This window comes from Neopsephotus bourkii, unplaced genomic scaffold, assembly GCF_033783945.1.
Source record: "Neopsephotus bourkii isolate Nb327-2 ecotype Australia unplaced genomic scaffold, CSIRO-AGI_Nbou_v1 NB_53, whole genome shotgun sequence".
Classification (NCBI taxonomy): Eukaryota; Metazoa; Chordata; class Aves; order Psittaciformes; family Psittacidae; genus Neopsephotus; species Neopsephotus bourkii.
Window position 1 is genome coordinate 14,377,846 of NW_026900570.1, and position 26,997 is coordinate 14,404,842.

At 38.3% G+C, this 26,997-nt stretch overlaps 1 protein-coding gene and 1 long non-coding RNA gene across 4 annotated transcripts in view; both read left to right on the forward strand.

The window, feature by feature from the left end:
* Positions 1 to 26,997, forward strand: part of NEBL (nebulette) — a 253,557-nt gene that overhangs the window by 90,820 nt on the left and 135,740 nt on the right. For both annotated transcript variants that reach the window (XM_061351952.1, XM_061351943.1), the window contains exon 4: positions 22,902 to 23,009. In XM_061351952.1, coding sequence (XP_061207936.1) covers positions 22,902 to 23,009 — 108 coding nt within the window. The remainder of the gene's footprint in view (positions 1 to 22,901; positions 23,010 to 26,997) is intronic.
* Positions 24,761 to 26,997, forward strand: part of LOC133211531 (uncharacterized) — a 44,903-nt gene continuing 42,666 nt past the window's right edge. Inside the window, exons 1-2 of one of the 2 annotated variants that reach the window (XR_009725221.1) lie at positions 24,761 to 25,502; positions 25,661 to 25,966. This is a non-coding gene — a long non-coding RNA (uncharacterized LOC133211531). The remainder of the gene's footprint in view (positions 25,503 to 25,660; positions 25,967 to 26,997) is intronic. The other variant, XR_009725218.1, reaches the window with a different exon arrangement.

Consider the following 26,997-nt stretch of genomic DNA (forward strand, 5'->3'; position numbering starts at 1 on the left):
GGCTTTTGGCACATTCTGAGATTTCTGTACCATCCCTGTCTCCCTCATCTGTACACCAAATAATGGTAATCTTTTCATGTTCAGCTATAATTTATCCGTATGTTTTTGCACCTCATCTGAGATTTTGTGAGAACATTAAGACCATCTTGTGCCACTTTATTAGACTTCTATTCTCTAGTTTCAGACACTACCTTTTCATTGTTTTCTATTACTTTTGAAGATAACAACAGCAAATCTGAAGCAGGAGCACTTCTTCCTAACTGTGTTCTCACCATCTGCCTGTCTTTGGGAAAATTCCGCTTCTGAAAATAGTTAAATTTATCTCCAAAACCAAAATAATTCCTTTGCTTCTTTAGCTTTGCAGTTATCCTTCTTCATAGCTGTGCATCTTTCCAGGGCTCTCCATCCAGTTGGAGGTGGTATCTGAATTTCTGTTATTGGAATCTCTCCAGTGACAGTAACACAAACTGATGAAAGTCTGAATGACTGTAACTTTTCAGAGATCCAGCTTACAGGTAGGAAAGTGGAATGCTGTATGTATGGCAGCCGAATCTGTGATCTAATGGCAAGATTATGAAATGTATGAATATGACCTGCTTTTCAGCTTAGACTACCTTTAATTTTCTGTTGAGACACATGGATACAGGAAACTTCCTGTAAGCTGCAGGAGCCATATGCCTTAAGCTATCCATTTTATATGATGTAATTTTGGGAAAACAAAGTGGGAAAATAATAAAGATTGTGTGTCTTTTCTTGTATTGTACCGGATGTCCTTTTTGTGGTGGAAGAACTTCTACTGGGATAAAAATGATGTTTAATAACGTTAAAGTTAGGAGGAATGAAACATAAGACAGTTTTCTTTTATCCCTACTCCTTTACATTCTGACTTCCAAATCAGACTCAGTTCCCCCAAGTGCCTAAGCTGAATTTATTTTCATTACAAATACGACACCTGAGTATTTAAATCAGTCCTGGGGACCCAAATGATTTGAGACTTAGTCTTCTAAGTTATGTCATAGCTTATTCAAAAGTGTATTCTTTACAAAAGTGTATTCTATACTCTAATGTCATCATCCAGAAATAAAATATACAAACCAATTCTATGAAGAAGTCTGTTTTAACGGTCTTGTTCTATAACTTTGGTACAAGTTGGATTTGGTTAATTAGAAGTAGAAGCCAGTACTACAATAGGTAGTACATAACAGCCAGTGAGCCAGTGTCATCTTTTTTTTTTCAATAAAATCAGATGCTATGCTTGGTGTAGGTGATATCTGAAAGCAAATACTTTGCCCTCACTGCCTGTTTGTGTCTTTTCCCAAACTTTTGGGCACTCTCGATCTATTTTTTGGGGGTATGGAATGAGAAATGGAGAAGACCTCGATGCTGTGCAAACACTGTTTAGCAACAGTCAAGACATTACTGTGTTAATAGTATTGTTTTGGTCACAAATCTAAAACACAGCACCACACAAGATGCTATGAAGAAAAGTGACTACAACCCAACCAAACCCAGTGCAGCCACAAAGATGATAAAAGGGCGGGAGAATCTGAAGTCTGAAGTAGGACTGAAGGAACTACATTTTCTCAGCCTGGTGAAGAGAAGGCTAAGAGGAAGTCTAATTACAGTCTTCCAGTAGCTAAAATGATAGCTACAAAGTGGACATTCTCTCTTTGTGAGGTAGGAGAAGAGCAATGGGAATAGGAGGTATTCTATCCTAGGTATAAGGAAAAAAGTCCTCCCCATGTGATAAATGAGCCATCAGAATAAGCTGCCCAGAGAAGTGGTGAAATTTTCCTTGCTGAAAGAGTTCAAGATTTGGCTTGACAGGGGCCTGGATAAACTTTTTCATATCACATACATGAAAGTGTGACTTTGCACAGGGTTAATAGGAGAAACTAAAATAAAAAATTGTGGCAAAATCATGAGATGGCAATCACATTTGCATAAGCATTGTATGCTGTAACCATTTCTCTTGTCATGGTCTAAGGCCATGCTTTCAGCAGCGGGTTGGACAAATGATCTCCAACCTGCTTTGAAATGATTCTTCGTGAAAGCAAGGACTGTTGGTTTGGAGGGTTTTTTTAAAATATATTCTGAACACAGATGAAATGTAACAGGAATGTGAGAAGATACCATTATACAGATTCTAGGGGAGCTTGAAACAAATGAAATTCCTACAACTGAAAAGGGAATACAATTCAGTAGCAGTGCACTTAATATATATCAACACAGTTCTGCTTAACTGGAGTGCTTAGTTTCTTATGTGTTAGTTCTGTGAGCCCTGAAATGAGGACAGTTGTCTTATTTTTAACACACTGGAAGAATAATATCCAATAATCATTATCTAACAATAAAAGTGTTGTTTGTGTTACTGTTTAGTTGCTATTAGACAACTATTTCTTGTCAGGTATTCCTCAGGGACAAGGCCATTTTGGGTTGGAATATATTGATGTTTAAACAGCAGTGAGATTTCTTTTTTTTTTTTTTTTCATTGTAAAATAGTCTGTTTTTAAAACTTTAATAGGATACAAGCTCTCTTAGGACTAATGTTGTCAGTGTATATTTTTCTGTTACTGTTTCTGTAAAATTTTAGGAGTTGTTTAGTTTTAGTTGGAAGGGAGATTGCTCAAAATATGCTTTAAAGAGGTTTATTTTTGAGATTTTGAAAGAGGCAACAAAATCAGGCAATAAAAGTATATTCCTGATCTTGATAGATTTAAATTGATTTTTGTATCGCAGTTCCTGATAGCACTGTGCAAGGAGCACAAATTGTGAATGCAAGGATAACCATCAGACAAATACTGTCAGGAGTGGGAGGAGGAGTTCACTGGAGTTCACTGAGAGTGTCATGTGAAAAAATACCCTTGTGTTGATTTTCTTCCTCAAAATATGATGAGCCTTTTTTGTATCATATACGTGAAAGTGTGACTTTGCATAGGGTTAATAGGAGAAACTAAAATAAAAAACTGTGGCAAAATCATGAGATTACAATCATGTTTGCATAAGCATTGTATGCTGTAACCATTTCTCTTGTCATTTTAAAATATAAACTGAAAAAGGACAATAGATCTGATTCTGGCCTTCATCAGAAGAAGAGTGGATTAAAGCATCTGAAGTATATGGATCCACCACAATAATTGTACAGGAACCCTTAAAATCTGTAAGGCTCACAGATGCAGTGTTTCAAAAAGGAAGAAGAGGAAAAAAAATCCCTAGATTAAAGCAACTTTTTTTCTTTTTAATTTTTTTAGTCATAAGGTAGAAATAAAGAACAAGGAAGAGGGTTAACTGTTGTCTTCCTCCCTCCTGGGAAATATATCGGACCATATGTTTGGAAATAAGAAAACTTTCTTTCAATTCTGTGGCAGCTGATGTTAGAAAACTTAGGATAGTGCAGTACTGACCTCCTGTGTCTCAGGGTATAACAAAATAAATGTGTGAGAAAATGTCTTGCAGTTACAAAATAACACAATGATGGCTTTTTCCTGACATGTAGGAAGAAAAGAGAAACCAATAATGCTGTTCTCTAGTTGAGCATTACAAACACACTCATTTGGGACTTCGTATTTAGCATGCTGCTATCAGGCAGTAGTTTTTGCCAGGAAACTACATATTAGCAGTAGCATTTTCATGGTAATGGGTGAATCTATGGGTTTTGGATCTTTCTTAAGTCTTTAAAACATTCACATCTTAGTATTGTGATTATTATTATCCCATTTTCTTTCTTCTACAGTCTTGAGGTGACACACCAAATTAAAGCTTGAGTTGTGAATTAAGCAAGGAAAAAGGTACTTGTAAAGCAGGCCGAGGCTGTGAAGGTCCTGAATGTAGTCCATCTGTTATTTATTTCCTATTAATTTTTTTGTCTTGCTACTCTGTTAATTTTTATTTCAGTTAGTTTCCTTTTGTTTTTACAGTCTTCTGTTAATAATCTGTCCTTCATTTTTCATATTTCACCCATATCACACTTTTTGGTCTCTTAACTTTTTCTCTGATCTCCTCTAAAACAAATTTTGCATGTACTCAGATAACATAGTTATCTGTCAAACTCGTAGCTATTTCATCCCAAAAAATTTTGTTCAAGAAGTTCATGTTTGCTTTAGTAAAACAAATAAGGAAAGCTTTATGTTGGACTCTTTTTCTCTGGAAACCCTTGGTTGTGGAAAGTAATTGATTGTTATGTCAAGATGCAGTGGAATCCAGCCTGGGAGGATTGATTATGAGCGTAAAGAAAAAGGCTCCATCTCTGCTGATGTGTGAGGGGGGGAAGGGAGATGAAAAGAAGAAAAAGGAGGAGAGCGCGGGAAAAAGAAGAGATGAAGAAGAAAAAAAGTTTAAACATTTAGATGTATTTGAAGGATTGTGGCAAGCAGACTTTCTTAGAACATGTTCTGTGTTCTTGCTAATTATTCTATGATATTTTCATGCTAATGTGGTAGGGGCTGGAGAAATTGTTACAATGGTAGTAAAGCCACCTTGTGTTATTCTCTCAGTTTCTCGAGTGTTAGTGGCGTGCATATTAAAAATTTCAGTTGTGTTTCTGGCTTGTTATGGAGGGTTTTGAAGCCTTTGCAATGTTACAGCATTGGGTTTTGGGTGGTGAGTATCTTTTATAGTTTTAATTAGTCAGTACTGTCATCAGTGCTCTCTGCCACGTGATAAGAGAAGACTGAGCATTATATATGCATTTCTAACCTGTATATTAAGGACTTAGAAATGGATAAGTAAATTACAGGAAATTCTTTAATTCTCAAGTGTGACTTCTACACTGTCTGTATTGTTTTCAGCAAAGAAAAAATAAATAGATGGTATTTCAGAATGTGTTGCAAGAGGGTATTCAGGAGCAAACTCTGCTCCTGCCTTCCGCTTTCTCCACATTGAGGGTCAGCGGGTAATGTGAGTGATGGCTCAGCAGGGGCCTGAGAAGCCTTTCTCAACCTCATCTAGAGTCCCTGTGCATCCCAGTATGGATGGAGATAGCACATCTGGCAGTATTTGCTTTGAAGCAGGAAGTGTGACTTTGTGATTGTGGCACCATCTCCATTGCACTGCTTGGCAGAGCAGCTTAAACACGTGAAAAGCATACACTACATCCATTCAAAATGTGGTCGAGCATCTGTAGCCGTGTACACTCCCTTGAATTCCTGGCAGAAATTCCAGCTGAATCAGCTAGAATTGCACCTGGCACTTCCATTGCACTATGGTAAAAGGAACGGGTTGACCTAAACTGCAGATTTATGTGGATTTAGTTATGGACTTCTCAATAAAATCAATGCTAACTTTAAGGGCTGTATATCACTTCGGAGTAGATAACATATCCTGCACTTGGGTAATTTTTACATTTTTCTTGAGGAGAAAGAAGAGTGTCCTATTTTGCTTACTGAGTCTTTCTTGCTTGTGAGATATGTATGTAATTACAGGAGTCATGGAATTGCTTTAGTGTAATCATAAGAATCATAAATAGGCTCATGGGAAAGATGGTGTTTCTCTGGGCTGTGCTGGAGCTTTTCTGACGTTTAAAGAAGCAAGATGTGGTGTGGAATTCACAGAGGATTTCAGGCTGTAGTTAAAAGTAAGTTGGAATTTGTTTGACCTTTTTCCCTGTACATTCTTTCCAGAGCATTAGGTGCTGAGGTCAAACTAAAATGTGTCACTGGTCAGTATCTGAATTTAATTAGGAGGCAAGGACTTGGAGAACTCTAAAATACAAGATGCTTGATCACCATCTACCCATTTCAAATAAAAACAGAACATGATCTGTTTGTGTTTTCCTTCCACCAGCTGGTACAGTTTTCTTGAATTTGTTTGTTTCTAAATTCAAGGTTTAAATGTGGGAAATGTTACAGAAAACTGTTGTGCTACCAGCCTGGTTTATGACATCTGCGATGGTTTATGTGGACAGTCATTACTATATAGTACTCTTAATAACAGAAATTATGAACTGTTTATCATATTTGCAGAATGGATTTTCTTACTTCCTAGTTGAAATTGCAAGCTTTGCAGTGATTTATAGATAAATCCAAGAAAAATGAAATTCATACATTTTACTTTTAGAGAACCAGAGACTGTTGTAGAGGATTATGATGAACTGTGATATAAATACCCACTGACGCTTAAAAAAAGCAATCATTTCAGCTAGTTGAGTTGGCTTTCCTAAGCCAGAACACAGTAGTTACACTCTTCATCTTTGTAACAAATATGTTTGCAGTAATTCAAAAGTTTTTGTGCCTGCAACTCAGCCTTCCTGATTTCTTTACATACTACTCAGAATTTAAAATAATGGGAGAATAACATGCTCTGAGAGAATTACATGCCCCCGCTTTGAAAACACTATGCAAAGACTTGAGTTGTTTTACACATGGTCTTTTAATAGTTGTAACATCAAAGATGGCAGAAGCAAGAAATTCTAGGAGATTAAGTGAGCATGATAGGGAGTTTTGGTAAAATAATCCACTTTGGATACATATTGATTATTTCCCTGTTACCAAAATGACTCTCTCTAAATCCTTGCAAAAATACAATTTTGATACAGGCTTTAATTCTAAGTTGTTGAGTATTTGCTAACAGTCCTGGCATTACAGATATTTACTGCTTCTCTGTAAAACTAGAAAATCTTCTATGTTGTCTATTAAAGAGTAATAGAAATAGCCATGAAATCTAATAGATTAGTTTGAACTGTAGGATTTTACAAAGAATGTTCTATCAGGTAATTTTCAGTTGTTTCTCTGAAGAGCTCGTTATATCATCACTTAGCCATGTGTTTTCTGTGCTTTAAATTTTAAATTCTTGTCTCACTTAATAAAGCAATGGGTGGTTGAGAAGAGAAAGGGTCACTGGTCTCCTGTTAAGCAGTGTTTCCATAGTGCAGCTGTTTTTGTCATGGGGTAGAGTAGATGGGGTATTGAGCTTATGGTGCTCCAGTTAACACTGCATTGTGCTCTTGGTAAAAGATGCCAGTGCAGAACTCTTGATACCACTTTTGAACTGGATTCCCCTTGGGTGCCACATGGATTCAGTCCTGTGGCAGTGCTGCTGTATTTTCAGGGCTCCTGATGTTTATCAGAGGTTTTTTCTCACTCTGTTCCTGGTCTGTCCTTTGATCTCTGTTCGACAGGACACCTCTCACTAGCTTGACCTAATAACAGCCTCAGCTGGTATTTACCATTAATTAATAATTTCAGGGGATAAAATATTTTTCAGAAATTTAGCCGGCAGGCGGAAATGGGCAAAGCAAGTTTGCCCAATACTGTGCTGGTGAAAAGAAGTTAATAAAAAGAGATAAAAAAAAATTAATCAAGTTACCAGCCAAGGGTTATCTCACAGCAGTTGTGCTTAATCTTCTTAGTGCACAATATGATTGTGATGACAAGTTTTCACACACGCACGGTGATAAATGGTTGCTATTCTTTGATGGCAATGATTACATTATATATGTTGGCATTTAGGGGACGTAGATGCATTTTTTTTAGAATATTCAATCTTCTTGCCGTGTTTTCATCTATTGTTTTCTCTGACAGCTGGAATAAGACCATGAAGTCAAGTGGCAGAGGCCGTAAGGATCTCTGGTTGCTGAACTGCTTCTCTGCTTCAATGTTCAAGTTAGATTTGCTTGCTATTGTTGTTATTTTTCTGTTTCTACTTGGTGGTTTATTTTATTTATAAAATAAAAAAAGCCAAAACTTTATGCCAAAGTCTTTAAACTCTGCCTCTGAAATTGTAATTAGATATGCAGTGGGTGTAATTAGTAATGTGCAGAAGTAACATGTCATGTAATTCCGTATGTACAAAGCAGAGGTTTTTCATGAAGGCAAATGAACCTGCAGATTTTTTTGCTCTCCCTCATCTGAAAAATTAGCCTTGCATAATCTTCATATTTTAAAGTAATTACTAATCTTAGTTTGGGATGGTAATAATCAACTTGAAGCAGTGAGACTTTAGAGAAGTCTTAAATGCTTTGTGCAGTTACCACTATCTTTGACAAAAAAATTCCATGTGAGATTTGAAGATGGTTTCTTTTTAATTTAATTTTAATTGACAGATCAATAAATGTGGGTCTTTGGTCCTTTGTACTCACCTACTGCTCTGTCCCTGCTGCTGTTTCCCTCCTTCTTCTAGTTTTTCTTTTCTGTGTTGAGTTGCCTTCTTTGTGAAATGAATATTTCTGGCTGTTTCTGCAGCTCTTCTGCTGGATGGTGTGTGGAGGAGCTGGAGGGGAGGACAATGCTAAACCATTAGCAAAAATATAATAATTAATGTAATATTACAAGCATTGAATTAAAACTATTTAGTTATAATTCAGGATGGCTTTGCATTTATTTATTTTTTTAAATGAATTGCCATGTGTTTAACACTGCTGTTCATTTGCTGGATTCCTTTTCCTTTATGGTAGCTTTTATTTATCTAATTGTATATATTTTAATAGTTAACATTTTCTATTTCTATCTCATTTGATGCTGGTGCTATTAACAAAAGAGAAAACTGAGACCAGATGGTTGCCAAACAGTGAAGCCACCTGGTATTCTAGCAATGCCAAATATACTTTCCCCTCCTTTTCTCTTTAGAAAATTACTGAGACAGGTCCAGGATTGTTTGAGCATCCCAAGAATGTTTGCATGCAGCCAAACAAATAACCCAAATCCCCTTAAATTTATTCTTGCAATTATTTTCCCTGACATTCTTCTCTCTCTCTCAGGTAGCTCCATCTCACTCTCCCTTCCTGCTGTCGCAGTCCTATTTCCCATACGAGCCCTGCACTGCTGGTTCTCAGGCACATGGTTTGCACACCTTGCTCCACCCAGCTGCCTCTGAAGCTGCAGGTGAAGGCCTGACCCTGACCACTGCTTGCTCCACCAGTGCTGCAGGGTGTGCCAAGTAGCTCTCATTGCAAGCAGAATCCAATGGTGAACATACCAGGAGTCCTCCAGAAGGTTCTCCCCGCCACTTGGGCTATTCCTAGTGTGTAGCAAATAAGTTAAGAACCACCTTGAAGAACAGGGCATTTTGGATGTAGGAGCCTTTGGCTTGCCATCTGATGCCTTGTTGATTTGAGGTCCAAATGTGAACTAAAGTTGCCTGGAGTGTGATAGCTTGATCTGAGGATACAAGAGTGCACACACAGTGTACATTTTGCTGTGAGTGGCAGGAGCTAGACTAAATTAACCAAAAATATTTTTTCTCTAGTATGAATTGCATCTATGCTCTGCTCCCTGTGCCAGTGCCGTATGGTGATATGAGCTGCACCATGTGCATAGTGACAGACGAGCTGTTCAAATGTGTGCTTCTCACGCAATTCAGAAGTCTGGTATAGGCAGTGCCTGTGTCAGTATTGATATATTTTGAGATAAGAAGCGTTAACACAACATATTGACACAGGTCTCAGCCAGGGAATGGCGTATAACTCCTCACTTAGCCACTGGCAGCCCTTCTCTGCCTCCTCTCCTTCCTTCCTCTGCCTTTGTAGCTGGCTTCCACGGCCTTGCTGGTTTGTAGACCCCAAACACCTTGAGTGACACTAATGTGAAACCCTGGGCACTGTGGCTCAGTGAGCATAGGTATCTGAACACTGGTTGAATTCTAGCAGAGATAAGAGATGCCACTATGTCAGCTGTTAGGAAATACCCAGGTTACTACGGTATTCTCTAACCTGAGCACGCTGTGCTAGCAGCTGTACAAATTCCACACAACCCACCCAGTATCTGCCTGAAAAGAGGTTACACTCTGTGTGTAAGTCAGGAGAAGGATGCAAACAGTTGAGGAAATAAAAGAAATAATAAGTTTGGTATTCAGCAATGTAACAGCTGTCTAATGCTGTGTGTATGATGTACATGTATCTACTCATTTCTTAGATTTCTTTCCTGTGCTATGAACTGAGAGTGGTGGTTGGCAACACTGAACCCTCTTCTCAGAGCCCTCTGTCTTATGTTGGGCATATGGTGTCTCTATTTCTTTACTCACTGTCCTCTTACATTATGTACCTGGTTCCAGTATCTTCTGCAAGTGTCAGAAGACGCAGTCATCCTGCATTTGGGAGGTTTTGAGTTTCACTATCACTCTACCAATGATTGCCTCACTGCTAACGTGATCTTCATACATGGCTGTCAGCAATCATGCCTAGCAGCCGCTTTCAGACACTTACTCCAGTTGTTAGCTGTGTTTCTGGAAGTCCACATTCCTGCTGGTTACAGTAGGTTGTACATAGTCCCATTGCAGCGTATGCAGACCAATGTGTCTTCCAGCAGGAGATATTTCAGGGAAAAGATGTCAGAGTAGCCACTGTTAAAAACTTCCCACCCTTTGGAAAATACTCCTTCATATCTTTCCAGCAAGCAAGACTTATAATGTGAGTTTAAGCTTTGTGATATGAAAATAACATAAAAAACATGTCTTGGTGGAAATATCCCTAGAAGTGTTCAAGGCCAGGTTGGGTGAGGCTTTGAGCAACCTAGTCTAATGGAAGGTGTTCCTGCCCATGGCAAGGTCCCTTCCAACCCAAAATATTCTATGATGATTCTATGAAATAATGTCTATAAAATGCCTGCCCAGCATTGCTCTTATTTGGCCTGTTTAAGCAACAAGGCATAATGATGATTCAAATGTGCTTTACAGAGGCAGTTGCATTGAGTGACAAGGATGTTGATTTTTGGGGCTTTTCCATTATAAAGAGACAGTGTTTGTCTTCAGACTTCTTTTCTATATTACATTAGAACTAATTTTGCAATATATACCATTTCTCAAAATATGTGAATGTGCATTGAAGTTGACAGGAGACCTGAAGGTCTTCCTGCTGTGAGCAACTGCATTTTCCTGCAGCAGAAAATGCTAAAAATTTTCAAGGAAAAGGATAATAATTGTTGCAATCTGGGAAGTTTGTATCTAATCTCTGTAATTCCAGTAAATATGTTGGAAAGTGCAGTTGCCAGAAGTTGTGCCTTTTCCTTTTATGCCAGTGCATGAGGGTACTGTGGGCTTTGGACAGAGTTCTTTGCACTTAATGAACATTTCAGTGCATTTAGATGCATATCTTTTTCAGCCTGTTTCATGTGTCCAAGATGGCTGCATTACTTGCAGAAGCTGTATTTATCTGCAGAATATACTTCCCTGCACAGGTGAATTGAACAGGGCACACCACAGTCCTTGTTGCATCTTACCTGTAGGATATGTTGTGTCCTGAGATATTAAAAAGGAGATAGCATGCTGGCTGAGCATAGGCTGAACCTTCTTCCTTCCAGATAAACAAACATGTAAAAAATATGCAAACAGTTTCATATCTAAGAAAATTAACATCTGTCAGAGGTTTGGTTTTTTTTTTTTTTTTTTTGACATTATGGGCCAGTCCTCTTATTTGCTTGCATACAAGTAGCACATACAGTATCTGTCATCACTGTCAGACTATCCCTGCCACTACTCTTCCTCCTTTAAAATAGAAAGATTAGGTTGTCTTGGGAGGGAGAAGTTCCTGCTTATTAGAGGTGAGAAAGAAAAATAAACAGTATTGAAAGTTATAACAAAGTTATTTTTATTAGTCTACTTTGTTTTACAAGTAGAAGACTTTACAGTAATGGTAAAGCTCATCTGTGTAGATGTTTTCAAAACCTGAAAGTTGGAAGGTGGGGTGTATATAGATCTAGGAATGTCATTCCTCTCTTAGAGGCAATGACCTCTCTCCTAGTTTTCCCCGTCAGTAAAGGGAAAAAAAACCCAACCCCAAGCCTGTGGCCTTCAGTACTTGGAACTACAAAATAGTTTTATTATACATTTCTAAGGAAGTTTTGAAAAAGCAGCACAGGATAGCATTTAAATAACAAAGATGCTCTTATTCCCACCTTCTCTCCACTAATGGCTGTTCAACAAAGGGAGCAGTTTTTAAAGCTGGGGTGATTTGTAGCTGTTCTCCTCTTTCTCTTCCCTCCCTCCTCTTCTGCTCATTGTTATTAGCTAACATCTCTGATAAGAAATGCAGTGTGTAGCCCTTGTCTGGTCCTTTGGGATGCCTGCTCCTACTTTTTTGAAAGAGTGTTTTTTTGTTTGTATTTTGTTGTTGTTGTTTTTTAATTATTATTATTATTTTTTAAGGTTTCAGTTACTTTCTGGAGTAATTTCTCTAATTTTTAAATTTGTTCTTTATTTTTTCTTTTTTTTCCCCTGCTTTTTTTCTGTGTGTAAGCTCGCCCTGCTGCTACACCCCACTTTTTGCTCTGATCCTAGCCCAGCCAACTGTCACTTTTTAGCCTGCAGGGAACCTTCTGGTACTAACATTCCTGCCTTGTTTTTATTAGAAGGGCATCTCTCACAACATATCCCTCGCTGTTTGAAGCAGAAGTCATGCGTATTCAGTAGGAATGAATAATGGATATATTTAAAGGGTACCTTGCCCTTCTCATTCCTTTGCACATCATAAATAACCACTCTTTTAGTTTTATTTTACATATTGCTCTACAGGCGCTGTTTGAAAAAAATCTGGTGATTCAGCTCACAATTTCAAAAACACTGTGCAGTGTGCAGCTGATATTTTCTGCATCTGGAAACTGATCCCACAACAAACTCACTACTGGCATCAGTGTGAAGCTCTAGAATTCTTAAGGTTTAGGAAACTGGTCATGAATTCATTTTGAAGCAGCTCGCAAAGACGGCATGGCAGGAGATACATAGAAAACATGATCGGGATCGTTGGAGCTCTCAATTGAGTTAATTTCACCTGGCTTTAGATGTCTTTTTAAGGTATCTAAATACCTTTTAGGTGTTTTTAGGATGAAATTCTTTATTTTAAGCTTTGTTAAGGTGTTTTAAATACAGGTATTTTGAAGATGTTTTAAATATCTTCTTCAGGATGAGTCAAGTGGTTCTCTGAAAAATGTGTTTCCCTCCGTTCACTCTAAAAGGAGGTTTGTTGATGAGGTCACATGTAGGTGTCTGTCTTAAAGACATCTGCTTTTTGTCTGATGAGCCCACTGATCCTGGCCATTTATCAACACCAGAGGAGTTCTCTGTGATAATGGCTGTATTAAGGGATAAACTGAAATTACTTTGAGTTTTCCTGTTAACTGTAATGCGCTTTAGCTGAGGCTCCCAAAGAAGGTCCTAAAATTGAAGGCCAGGCTTGGAGGATGATTTAAGGATGTTAAAGTGAGAGCCTGAGCAGCAAGTGTTTTTTATGGGGGTGGGATGAGGACACTGGATGTATATTTGTTGCATTCTACTTAGATAGCTAACAAATGGAGTCGCCTAATTTCCCTGTTCCCACCAACACTGCAGAACTACCCCCAAGTTACTATGTTCTCACTGTGGTGCTTTCACTTGAGTATGTGGCTAAGAGTTTTTGGGGTGTATCCCTTGGGTGTTGTAGCTGCAGGGGTCAAGGGCAGCCTATGTTGCTTTCGCCATGAGTTGTGGGAGGGCTGGGGATCAATTCCTGATGTGCTTGGGAAAATGTGAGCTTGCGGCAGGGCCTCTGGGGTGATGAGCCTGTATCCTCTTTGTGAATGAGATAGATTACCTGTGTAAGCATTTTCTAGGCATAGAGGCAAACAATTTAGAGGTACTGGGAATTGTATACTCAGATAATTCAAGCATCAGAGTGGATGAAGAGTCAGAACCAGGCTGCAGTGCTGATTTTACTGGTGTCTTTGATGTCTTCTGATCTCAGTTCATCTGGCTGTAATTTTGGAATTGTATGATTTTCCTGTGTTTCTGACAGTTTCAGTGCTTGTTGTTATCATCGTATTTGGGAGGCTGATTATGTAAATATTAGATTTGCATTTATGGGAGGCTGCCTACATACTGAGTTCTTTAAGGAATTATTCTCTCTGAGTAATTCACGTAAGAAGCTACTCTGAGGATTAACATTTGCAGTGCTTCAGTTCTCTTCACAAAGACCTGCCTTTTGATAGTTTTTGGAATTTTGGTTGGGCCAAAACAATATTTTCTGTGTTTTTCACCTCTGCAGCTGAAATTTCTTAAGAGTACCTGACTTACTGTTCTATCTGTGGGTGCCAAGCTGCAGCCATTAACTGATGATTAATTCTATGGATTTTCATATTGTTTTCCCTTTTTATTTCCAGCTTTCAGAAAGGAATTCCCTTCTAAAGAACTAGGGTACCTTCATGGTGCCTTCACTAAGCTTGTGTTTTTATCTTTGCTACTGAGTGGCAGAAAGATAACTAGGAGGGCAGAAAAATATTAAGGATTTCAGAATCTGCTTATAGTTAAATGGAAAATACAGGTAGTCCCTCTTCCCTGCCCTTGGCTCTACAGAGACGGAGAATATGACTGCATGAGACATCTATAACTAATATAGTAAAGTGAGCACAGCGTATGTACAATGGGCATAGATTTTGCAACCAGGTTTGCACTGCAGGCTTCCATTTGGCGTATCAGTTTCCAAGAAATAAGCAATAAATGGCAAGCTTAGCAGTTGTAAGCAGCTTCCATAAGAGCACCTAAAGGCAAGTAATCCGTTAACTCTGGAATCAGAGATGGGGTATCCTTACCATGGAAGCAGACAAGAGGAGTTGCAGGATAATGAGACACAAAGGATAGTTACTTATGTGACTGGCATGTAAGGTGCCAGCTACATGGCATCTGAGTGACAGACACAAGGAACTGCAAGTTTGCAGAGCTGTTAGCAGAGGCCAGGGGGTATAATTGCAGTGTCCCCTGTTATTTTCTGCAATGCATGTGTGCCTGCACGTCTGCATTGCTCAAATCTAGATTTTCCAGATCCTTTTCCTCTGCACTTTGTTCTGGACTGCATTCTGGTTGCTCTCAGTTGGACTCATTTCAGCCTCTTCTGCTACAGCAGGGAATGTTCCCTGATTTTTTGGCAGTTTTCATAGATATTTTTTTTTTCCTGCACATGTTATGTGCTGGCTTCTGCTGCCTGTTAGTGTTTGTTTTGGTTACCTTTTGTAATATATGACTACAGTTTGCACTGTATTACAGTTGGTCTGTATTACAGTTTTCTGAGGTCAGTCTTCTTTGCATCCTTCTGGGGTCAATCTTCTTCACGCCCCATGATGTATTTTTCAGGCCAGTGTTTTGTTTGATTCTTTGTGTGGATTTTCTGCACTCTTTGGACGAGTGTGGCCCTTGTGTTATTTGAAAGATTTATTAGGTAGGTTTAGGTGTGGGTTTGGGTTATTTGGCGAGTTTTTTCAGGCAGGGAAACGTTTGGGGTTTCTTTCCCCCACTCAGAATTGCTGTTGTGGTTGCCTGTCTTTTCTATGGGTGTGTATTTTTGGGTTATATTTTTCTGGTACCCAGTGGGCAGATGCCTCTGAGCTCTGATAGTACTATGAGACAGCTATGAGCATGATCATTGTTTGCATGGCGCTGGGCCCAAACTAACATATCCTGCCTCTCAGCAGGACTTACTAGCTCAGTCTTGATGACCTAGCCAACCAGCAGTTATACATTTACTGTCCACCTTGGAGAGTAGGCAGAGCAAGATCACATGTGATTGTGATTTGCTCCATTCTTCCTTCCAGAGTACACAGCTCATGAGTATATAATTTTCTTGGTGGTTGCCTGACCATTCTCCTTTCCACTGGAGAGAACAGCCAGGCAGCGACTACATGTTTAGCTCAGACCCTGGACTTAAAAACCATGATCTAGGATTTAGCAGATCTGTACATGAAGCATTTAAGTGTTGTGGGGTATTTTTTTCCCTTAACCCCTTTATGTCTGACAATTGTGTTTGGAGAAGTTTGCTGTCGCTGGTTTCATTTTTGAGGGTATTGTTAAAATTTGTGTTAATTTATCAGGTTGCATTTAGAATGTATATATCAATCTTTAATTCAGTGCCTGGAGATGAGATATAGCTAAGGCAGATCTACCTCTGTAGAAACCCTTCACCTCCTCAGACTGTTTCTTGGACATAAACTAGTTCAAACACAGAATATACCGACTGATAACAAGGAGCAGACAGATGATCTTACAATATTTCTCTGACATGAAGGTTTCAACCACATCTCTGCTCAGCTGCAGTTCTGCATGGACTTTGTTTACTACTGTTAAAATGTTGATGTAAAGTTTGTTAAAGAAATGGAATGGATGATAATTGCTGGTGGAAGTGGGGAAAACCAGCTTGTTCTTTATGTAGCCTGTGTGTAGACTTTGGAAAACATTATAGAATCATAGAATCATGGAATAGTTAGGGTTGGAAAGGACCTTAAGATCATCAAGTTCCAGTCCCCCTGCCATGGGCAGGGACACCTCACACTAAACCATCTCACCCAAGGCTCTGTCCAACCTGGCCTTGAACACTGCCAGGGACGGAGCATTCACAACCTCCCTGGGCAGCCCATTCCAGTGCCTCACCACCCTAACAGGAAAGAACTTCTTCCTTATATCCAATCTAAATTTCCCCTGTTTAAGTTTTAACCTGTTACCCCTTGCTCTATTGCTACAGTCCCTAACGAAGAGTCCCTCCCCAGCATTCTTACAGTGCTATATTTTAATAGAAAACATATGACTGACTTCCGGTTTGCCCAACAGCAAAACAGGGTGCAAGGCACTTGAACAACATACTTAGTGACATAAAAATAATTTCGTAGACAGAAGCACCTGAATAGTTTCATTGGAATTAACTTTTAATGGAGTGGAGCCCAGGTGACTTGTTTGGATGTAAACCTGTTGAAGCAGTCTCAGGTTGTCCTCTCTTCAGTCCTCATTTTGCTTGGATCCCAGCATGTTCAACGATTCTCATGTGAACAACGGTTCACATGCTGTTGTGATACATCCAAATGGAGGACTTAATCTTCTCATTCTGAAATTGTTGTTCTCTTGCCGCCTCCAGTTTCCATATCCTGGCATCTAGAATGCTCTTGCCTGTGCTTTTTCTGTCATCATCCTTAGTATCGAGAGACCACATTATAGAGACATTGACAACAGAGTTACTATTTATATATTTTAATTTGCACCCATCCAAGATTTTAACTGTTCTGGCATGGATTCCAAGATTTTTGTTTTTTAGAAGTAGTTCCCTGGCAAAACGGCAGAGGTTCTTAAGGAATTACAGTGCAGGAATTTGAGAATGATTGGAGACTTGCTCAGATGTCCTCTACAGGGTACCCCAGGCAGACTTGCCTAATATTTGAATGATGTGTATAGAAAGACAATATATTTAATGTTATTGATGGCACTTGAATGGTTTTATTCTGTATGGTTTCTTGAATAAGAAACTTTCTTCTCTCAGAAAATTTGAGCTGTTGTGATGAACACTTCAGAGGCATGAATTGTGAAAATAGCATTTTTACTATATTAAACATTTCTAAAACATGACTGTGTGCATTCTAAATACGAAAAAAACTGCAAAATGCAGTCTCAGGAGATTTTTAATTTTATTTTACTCTCTACTCTTTTTTTTTTTCTTTTAGCACAGATCCTTTTAGCTGACTAAGAACAGTAAAACAGGGGATGAAATCTTTAACCCTATACTCCCTTGTTTCAGCAAAACTTGTTCATCAGTGGCTTTTTCAGGAGCCCATAACTCCTTGACATCCCTAAGGAATGCCCAACCTATAGTTTACAGTTCATATAAAAATCCTGAGGACAGTTTAATCTGCCCTGTGGGCCATTCTGTGTTCCTGCATTCCCAATGGCTGTTCAGATTTGCTGTTCTGATTGAGTGACAGTGTGAGGACCATGTTTTACTGCCATAGAAGCAGTGCTTGAACAGATTGTGTACAGTTGTTGGATCTTAGATTGTATTTAAATGTACCTTAAATATGAGCAGGAGATAAATGGGGTTTAGGGCTATGATCAATGTTAGAAGACAGACTGTGCCATGAAGACTGAAACTTAGTGTTGTCAGATAGGATACTGTTAAGGATCCTTCATAAGGGGGCTTAGTCAGCTTAATGGAAGTCTTACTGAGTTTAGTCTGGAATTGTTCTTTACATTCGATTTACCTGCAAACGTTTTTTTTTAGTCATGTTCATAACACCTTGATTTACAGTGTAAATTCTTAATTTGTCTTGCCTTTAATGTAAGGAGAAAGATAAGTCACAGGAAAATCAACACACATAGGAAGAAGCAGATCCAAACAAAGGTATCTTTGCCAAGATGCACCTCTAGGACCTGTACTGTGGGAGAGGATTTCTTGCCAGTCTGTGAAAACCAGTGTAATAGCAGATGGTGACCTTTGGGAAGTAGCTGTATGTGCTGGGCACAGAAGGAGCAGATGGCTCTGGGCAAACCTCAAATAAAACGTGCTGAAACAAATTCATAAATATTCAGGGTGCAGTAAAGAGTCTAGGTCTGTGAGCATTCCTCTTAGGGCGGTGTGATGGGTCCCATCCTCTCATTCTACTCTGCTTCATCCTTCTTTGCTGCACATTAGGTATGATGATGCCATAGTCTGTGGGGTTATGCAGTGTATGAGAGTAAGGAAAGAGGATATTTTGGAAACAGATTATCGGCACAGCTACCTGGTCTGTACAGGGAAGTGAAGAAGGGGCTGTACAGGAAACCAGCTTTAACACTGTCTTAGCTTGTGGGATTTAATATTTGCTTTGTAGTGGCTGAGTAACTTTTTTGAGGTAGACATGAAATGAAGAGTGTTTCTGAGGCCATCATTATTCACAGCTCTCTAGTGATGATAAGAGCATGAGCATCTCCCATGTTAAATTCTTGCTCTGCCTTTTTTTTGTTTGGTGTTTTAAGACTCCTCTTTTTTCAACTGATATGTGCTTGTGTTCTTGTAAATGAGTCTGCACTTTGTAAATGAGTCTGCACTAGGGGTAGGTACCAAAAAACCCAAGAGAATAATCACTCTTTTAGGCACCATTTATATTTCCCAGGAAAAATTAATCTTGTTTTGCTAGTAGGTGGCTTTGTTGCCAAGTACCAAGTATACCTGCAAAAACAGGCAGACAAGAAAAAGAGTGGCATTTTCCATTTTCTCCAGCATAAGATGTTATGTATGGAGTAAGATGGGCCCTTTGTCCTTGGCTGTTTCACGCTGACCTCATGAATAGATTTTCACAATGCTGTCTTCGGGCCTGTCAAAGATATCTTGCTGGTGTCATGACTCTGAGAAGTTTGTTAAAAATCTGTTGGATCACTTAGTCCTTTCACTGTGGGTCTCATGAAGCTTTTTCACTTAAAACTTTTTCATTTATGGTGATTTATTGCTGTTTTATTTCTAATGTTTATGCCACACATTGTTTCCCCAAGGATCAATTTTTCAGGGCAGCCACCACTGAGAGTGCTCTGCGTTTGTGGGACTGCGCTGAGTTTTGGAGCCAAGAAAGATGCATTATGAACCACTGGCTGGGATTCTGGTGATGAGTTGCTAAAAAGCATCTTTGTAGGAAATGACCACATTTATGATTCAGTCATTAGGGGTTATAAATGTTTCCATTTCAAAAGTAAATTTCAAGGGTTCCAGTTTGTTGTGGGTTGACCTTGGCTGGCTGCCATGTGCCCACCAAGCTGCTCTCTCACTCCCCCTCCTTAACAGGACAGAGGGAGAGTATATGATAAAAAAAGCCCCTCATGGGTCAAGTGTAATGGGAAAAAAAGCAAAGTCTGTGCACAAGAGCAAAGCAAAAAAAAAAGGTTTATTCTCTACCTCCCATCAGCAGGCGATGTCCAGCCACTTCCTGGGAAGAGTGGTTGCTTCAGAAATCAAATACCTTCATAACGAATGCGCTCCTCCCCTTTACCTGTTGATGCTGAGTATGATGTTTTATGATGTGTAACATCACAGTTTGGATCAGCTATCCTGGCTGTGTCACTTCCCAAGCTCTCGCCCACTCCCAGCCTTCTGGCCTTTGGGTGAGGCTGGGGAGACAGCCTTGATGCTGTGCCAGCACTGGTCAGCCACGTGTAAAACATTGGTGTGTTATCAGCACCATCTTAGCTACAAATGCAAAGCCTAGCAGTAAGGCTGCTGTGAGGAAAGTTAACTCCACCCCATACAGACCTGGTAAGCAGTTAAATCCTTCATTATAGTGATGTTTACAGCTCCTATACAGAATAGTCTTTTCTACTGTAAATTATTTTAAAGCAATTAAATTGCATTTTAATCCCTGATTTTGTAGTAACTCATTTTTTTATTAGAATTTTTAAACTATCTAAAACTGAAGATCAGTCAGCAGTTGTTTTTTCACCTCTCCATTAATATCCCTTCTTGATATTGAATAGGACTTTTTTTGATCCAAATTCTAAATAACTGATGGCATCTTTATTATTTGATATTTTCTGAAATCTGAGTTTTTTCTTTTATTTTTTAACTTATAACTTGTGTATTTAGTGAGCCACATTTCACTGAACCGTGGTCTTCATGAAACATTACATTTCCTTGTGATTTTTATAATTTAAAACTACTTTTGGAAATAGGATAGCAAAATCCAGTAATGCACAAATTAACTCTGCTAATGTTTAAAATACTTTTTAATGATTTCAGAATAGTTGCTCTGAGGGATAACCCTAACCTTACTCCTGTGAAGTAATTTATTAATAGAGAGTGGGAGCCCTTTTTATCTGACTGAAGGATTAAAATAATGGGAAGTTAAAACTGGTTTCCCTTTCTTTTCTTCAATTCCTTTGTAAAATGAATAAAGGTCATTTGAAGTTAATAGCCGGTACATTTGGAGCTAATAACAGGAAATGATCTTGCTAACAATAGGTGATCTCTCTCAGAGGCTGGGCTGAGCCCATTTCTCATTGTAAGAGATGTGTTTCCTTGCTCTTAATTCTGGTAAACTTTAAGCAGTAAGGCTGAACATTTCCTCATCAGCTGTTTGCGTCAGGCCAAATTTGGATTTTTTTGTGCCAAATACACAGCTGTTTCCAAGGCTGAGACTAGAATAAACTTTTATTCACTTATTTAGGGCTGAGGAGTTGAAGCTTACTGAGATGGAAGAGTCTTTTGTGTTAGGCATGTGTCCTTGGCCATGGAAGTCTGTCCAGATTTGGTAAGGTTTTGTATGGCTTCAAATAAAGTTCATATATACTTATAAAACCTCTTGCTTAGCACCAGGCAGTCTTGGAATATTATGTCCACCCAGTATGTTTAAGGAAGCCTCTGAGAATCAGTGGGAAGATACAGAGCAATTTGGTAGAAGTAAAAGGAGATGATAAGCAATGGAAAAAGTATATTTGAGAAAGGTATTTGAAGATAAAGGGGTTTAGCAAGAAGCCGTGGAGATTTGACTTGATTAGTTTAGAAGCTCAGAGGGAGACAAAATGATATCTGATAATGGTGGTCAAATGGAAGGAAAGGTGCCGAAGGGTTGAACCTGGTGGAGATGAACAGAAAAGCATGGGTCGCCAGCCCATGCTTTCCTCAAAATATTGAGTGAAGTGGTGTTTCCTTAGTCTCAGGGTGGCATGAAAAGAATATACTTGTTTGAAATCTGCAGTCATTTGTATATGAATTTCAGCTAGCACTGAAGGTGGAGCACAGGGGAAATGGTAGTTTGTTGCTGCAGTGATGTGCTGAAGTGTCTCAAGGATTTGTATGATATGCCTATGTGTGAACTGTACACAATATAACTATATACACTAAAACTGCATTTAAAGAAAAAGTAAAGTTTAGAAACATATACACTGAAGATTAGGATAGGCAGGACAGACTGTTATATAGCCTTATGAAACTTTACTTTTGTGACCTAGGGGTACTTTTTCCTGTTAATCACCATCATAACATTTGAAAGCCAACCTTGAACTACAAGTTTGGTGCATAAGCTGAATGTTTGCTTGTTATCAGTAATCTAAAGGAGAATACTGTTTTTGTACTACTGCTCTCCCATGTGTTGCAAAATCTGGACCTGTGTAGTAAATAAAGCAGGGGACATAGGAAGTAAAAGGAAGTCATTATGGATAAGGTAGCTGAACCCACGCATAGAGATGTGGGTTCCAACACTGTCTTTGCTACAGAGTTTTGTCTGTGGCTCAGCAGTGACTGCATGTTTTGCGGATTTCATCTTGTTTCTTTATGCTGAAACTGAGATCCCCTAGACTAATTTGCAAAAGTACTGGGTATTTATACAAGTAACTTAAGTCCATAATTTGAACATATTCAAGTGTTAGGAATCTGAGAGCAAACACCCTGAGATGTGTGTATGTTTTTGGAAATTAAGCTTTTTTCACCTCTGTTAGCAGGTTATTCTAGAAAGGTAGATAATGCCATTCCTACTTTCCAGGGTGCATTATAAAGATTGATTAATGACTGTGATCAGAGCTATAAAAAGTTCCTGAGAAAACTAATATCCCTGCCTTGATGATAGGATTTGAATAGTTTGGTCTGAAAAAGGATACAACCACATATGGAACCACCTCTGCTGTGTACAGAATAAAGCAGGGGGCCTTGCCAAAGAGTAATAAATAGATAAGTACATGATTAAAGATGATATCCTAATACGTATGTGCAAGAGGGATAAACTTAAGCTTGTACAGTGAGCAGCCATTGCCTAAGTTATGAATGTTTAACTTTGCAACATTCTAAAGACTCTTTTAATGCAGCATTTTTAAAATGTATAACTTATGTTTGAACTGGGGAACTTATAAAGACAGGCTGAAATGCAAGGCTGTGCATTTAGAAAACTTCCAGATTTAGTTATAGCTATTTTTTGTGTGAAAATAAGTGCTTGCTTGATGCTCCATTGCCATTTACAGTTCTGTGGTTGCTACTCTGAGAATGAAAAGGCTATGGATGGTGATCTTCCCACACTTGCAGTCCATGTGGAGGTAAACCCATAGCACTCTGGAGGAGGCAGTTGCTTGGGTACTACAGAATTTTGTCTAGTTGCTGCCTATCTTAGCTCATGGATGAAGGCAGGCTTCTCCTTTAAGGGCTGAAAGCCTTTCACAAGTGCTTTATTTACAGTGGAAAAGGATTGCTAGAGGCACATTGTGGAAAATGAAAACAACCCTGTTCTGTATTTTCTATTCTCTAGGTAAAATACAAAAGGGACTTTGAAGAAAGCAAAGGAAGAGGGTTCAGTATTGTGACCGATACGCCGGAGTTACAAAGACTGAAAAGGACTCAGGAACAAATCAGTAATGTATGTGACTGCCACCTAAAGTGATTGTAGATGGAGAAATAGTGTGTCTAAGAAAAGGCGTGTTTGTTGGTGTTTCTGATGAAGTCTGTGAGAGTGAAGAATCTAATTTTGGTGACTGATTTGTGTATGGCAGATTTTGAAGTGTGTGTAACCTTATGCCATGGACTTGTACAGCACATTGGCAATGTGTGTTCACCTCTCCAGCTTTCACCAAGTATGCTCACAGTATTTTCTATACTAAAATGATTTGACACTTTTATTTTTATAGACTTGCTAGCAAGTAAGAATACTTCTGTAACTATTTGAATGTAAACTATATAATTTATATAAACTATAAAGGTTTGTCTTTTTTTAGCAGGGGCTGTCAAAATTAGCATAACTGACAAGACAGAGTTTTCTAGAAGCAGATAATATTTTGATGCTCAGTTTTAAAAGAAAATACATGTTCTCCAAGATGAGAAAAGAACATCAAATAACAAAACTTAACCATGCGCTTCATTACTGTAAAGCGTGAATGCAGAATGCTTTCAAGAGTGTGTTTTTTTAAAGTGGGACTTTTTCTGACTTATGTTTTCACTAGAAAAGATATTTAGTTATATCATATTCCCTTCAGCATGCTTAACCTACTGCATGATGGAATATTGGGTAATACATAGTGCAAGTTATGATATATGTGAAATAGGTAGAAGCTAGTGTGAGCTAGCAGTGATACAGAAGCAGTATCAGTAGCTTGTCCTGGCTTCCATCCCTTCTTCGGCTGCAAGAACTTGTCTCCATAGATTATTTTGTAAACAGTTTTTATCATTCCTTGTAGTAATAAAATAACATCATGGAATCGGATCCACCCGGTGTAAGTATGATCAGAAGAAAATGATGGAGTTTATTCACTTGGAAGAAAATTCTTTCAGGTAGAGATGTTATTGTAAAGGAGAGTAATTGAATAATGCTAGTTTATCATAGCAATGGAGATGTATCATTCTTGCTGAAGCATTCATCAGTTAAAATTTTGATGTCCAGATCTGGTCTTTGAGGTGAAAAATTGGGGCTCATTTCCTGTTCCCTTGGTCAGTGGGGAGGACAGTTAACTTAAGAGTTGTGCAAATGCTCCCTTGTATAGATAAGATGAGAATAAGAGCACGTACCTTATGTTAATGATGCAGCTAACTGAAATTTCTGGTCTGTGAGAGAGAAAGACGAATTCTTCAGAATGGCAAAAAGCATGGCCATTAAGACTTCCATCTGGGATCTGGGAAACTTCAGTGAGTACCTGGTTTTAATCAGCTGTATTTTTTATTCAGACCAAGAACTTAAATTAGGTCCTCTCATGACCTACATAGCTTCTTCAAGCAAGAGTGATTCTTTTGTGTGGGGTAGCTCTGGAACGCATCAAGGAGATGAAACGAGCAATGCTCTGATGAATACTTAATCCCCTGCATGGGTCTGCTTTCTGAGAAGCTGAGAGGAGTACCCTACAGCACGCCTATGATACTCAGTTTTGGATATTAGCATGGCCAAGAAATTTAATTAGATCTCCCAAGCCCGGTATCCTCAACATCAGAGTATAGAATAGTATGACACAGGTCACTTGCATACATTTTCTCTAATTTTTGTTCAAAGCATATTGGGTTTTCTGTTGTGGGAAAGGGGGAAAGTAAAAACAGGCAAGTAGTTTTGTGAAATGGGAAAGAATTTTCTTCCCACCTCTATTTTTTGACGGGGACACTGAGGTTTCCCTTCTAGCAGATCTTCTTGCATATTTTATAACACTGTCTGGATCCTGCACCAGATACATCTATGTGCCTTTTCAGACCCAGAAGTAGATTTTTAAATGTTAAAAGTGTTTGTTTTTTGTGTGTCCCCCCTCCCCAGTTTTTTTCTTGGTGGTTGGATGTACCACTCCTGTCCCTTTATTCCCAACCACCCAGTCTTAACAATATAGATTTGTTCCATCCAGTCCTAATAATACGGAGTTGTTCCATTCAGTCTTAACAATACAGAATTGTTTTATTTTCTTGATGGATGTAGCTGATAGAGATTCCAAGTCATGGACTCTATTAGAAATAATTATCTTGAAGGTTAAAATTGAATTTTAAAACATGCATGATAAAAGCAATTGCATTTAATTTATGCTTGTGCAAAAGGAATAATTTGATTTATAGCATTATATCCTAGAAAGATAATTCTACATAGTCTACAACTTGAATCTAATTAGAACACTCCGGTATTATAGAAATGCATTCCACACAGAGTAGCTTCTGTATTTATCAGATAAACAGTATAAGACGTGGACTAAGGATCTATTTAAGGTTTCAAGACACTGAAAGGTAAGCACTTTAATAATTCTAAAATGATTTTACTTTTCATATATAGAAAAATGGAAGAATACTAACATATATATTTAATTTTCAGTTTTATTTTGATTTCACCTGGAAGTATTAGAAACTTCTCAAAGAGCCCTATTTGAAACAAAATTGTAACAACTTCATTGAAAGGGTAAGTGAGCACAGTTAAATGTTTAGCTGTTGTTGATGAAGATAAATAACATCATTAAACATAAATAACATTATCAACATTATTTAGCAGAAATCTTTGTAAAATATTGTCTTTTTGTCCTAAGATAAGTTTCACCGCATACATGAATATTATTGCAGTCCTCCAACTTTTTGAAGAATGCTATCAGTATAAACGTTGGGAGGTAAAAAGAGTGAGGGGAGTGGGAGGAGAGTGCATTGGGTTTTGGTTGCTGTTTTGCCACCAGCAGTCCTGAACACTAGACCAACTCTGTGGAATTTATTTCTGCTTCGATGGATGTATCAGGACCAGAATTGATTTTCTTAGAAAAGAATGAAATTTATCCCAGTGCCTAAAAGCTTAGTTCTGCAGATGTACAACAGGCTTGTTAGGAAGTATCATAAAGCCTCTCCAGGACATGCAGGTTCAGCTGCCCCAAACTACAAGTATTACAGCTTCTTACCATTTAGTTAGCTTAAAAGGTGTAAACCACACATACTAGCTTGCTAGTTTAGATTAATGTAGGGATGGCTGCATAAACTAGACAGCTTTTTTTGCTGATGAGTTTGAAGGATTTTTAGCACCTTTTGCGTGCCCAAGCAGGCATTTTAAAGTTTAAGTAATTTTTACAAATTAATATGTGTGAGAATATTTATAATTTTTATAAAAAGAATGTATGTTGGTAAGTATGATAAAAGTTTACTAGTATTTTTTCAGTTATTCCAAATATAAAATAAAGTATAAAATTCCCATCACTTCTGCTGCAGATGTCACTGTTTTCTTGGCACTGAATATGTACTTAATACACACAAAATCTATATTGTTTACACAGAGAACTGTGCTAATTTTGTTAAAGGACCTTGTAGTCTTTTCTGTCTACTTTGAACTTTGAGAGGATTTTCTTTATGAATGCATAAATTATCAAAATGAAAAAAATACCACATAATTTTATAGGTGATTTTGCTTATAAGCTAACTGTAAGCTGATTTTGCAAGGAAAAAGTTAAGGTGGCAAAAGGAACAGAATAATTAAAGAAGTTGGAAAAGGTCTATTTATTTATCTATCTATCAATAAATATCATAACACATGGCTAAATGAAGAGCTGGGAACTCAGTCTAATAATATTTCCTTTGGGGAAATGGAACACTTTCAGCAGTTTGCAGCAACGAGCTGCAGCGTACTGCCACTTCACTTTTAGGTCCAGATATATGGCTTGAAGTATGTTTTATCCTATGTGAAATAAGTTGCTCTTTCTTAAATCTGTTCCTGGTAAATGTCTGCTAAGTATAAAGCAAAACAGGTGTCCATACAAATTGATGGAGTGAGAAGCTTTCATTAAGATAAAGACCAGTGCTTCCATGTTAGAGGTTGCTGGCTTGGTTGTATGGCTGGAAGGGTGCATGGAAGCTTTCACAGTGGCTGCCCTTATTACACTGAGAGCCCATGTAAGTATTTCTCACTCCCATATTCATGCTGT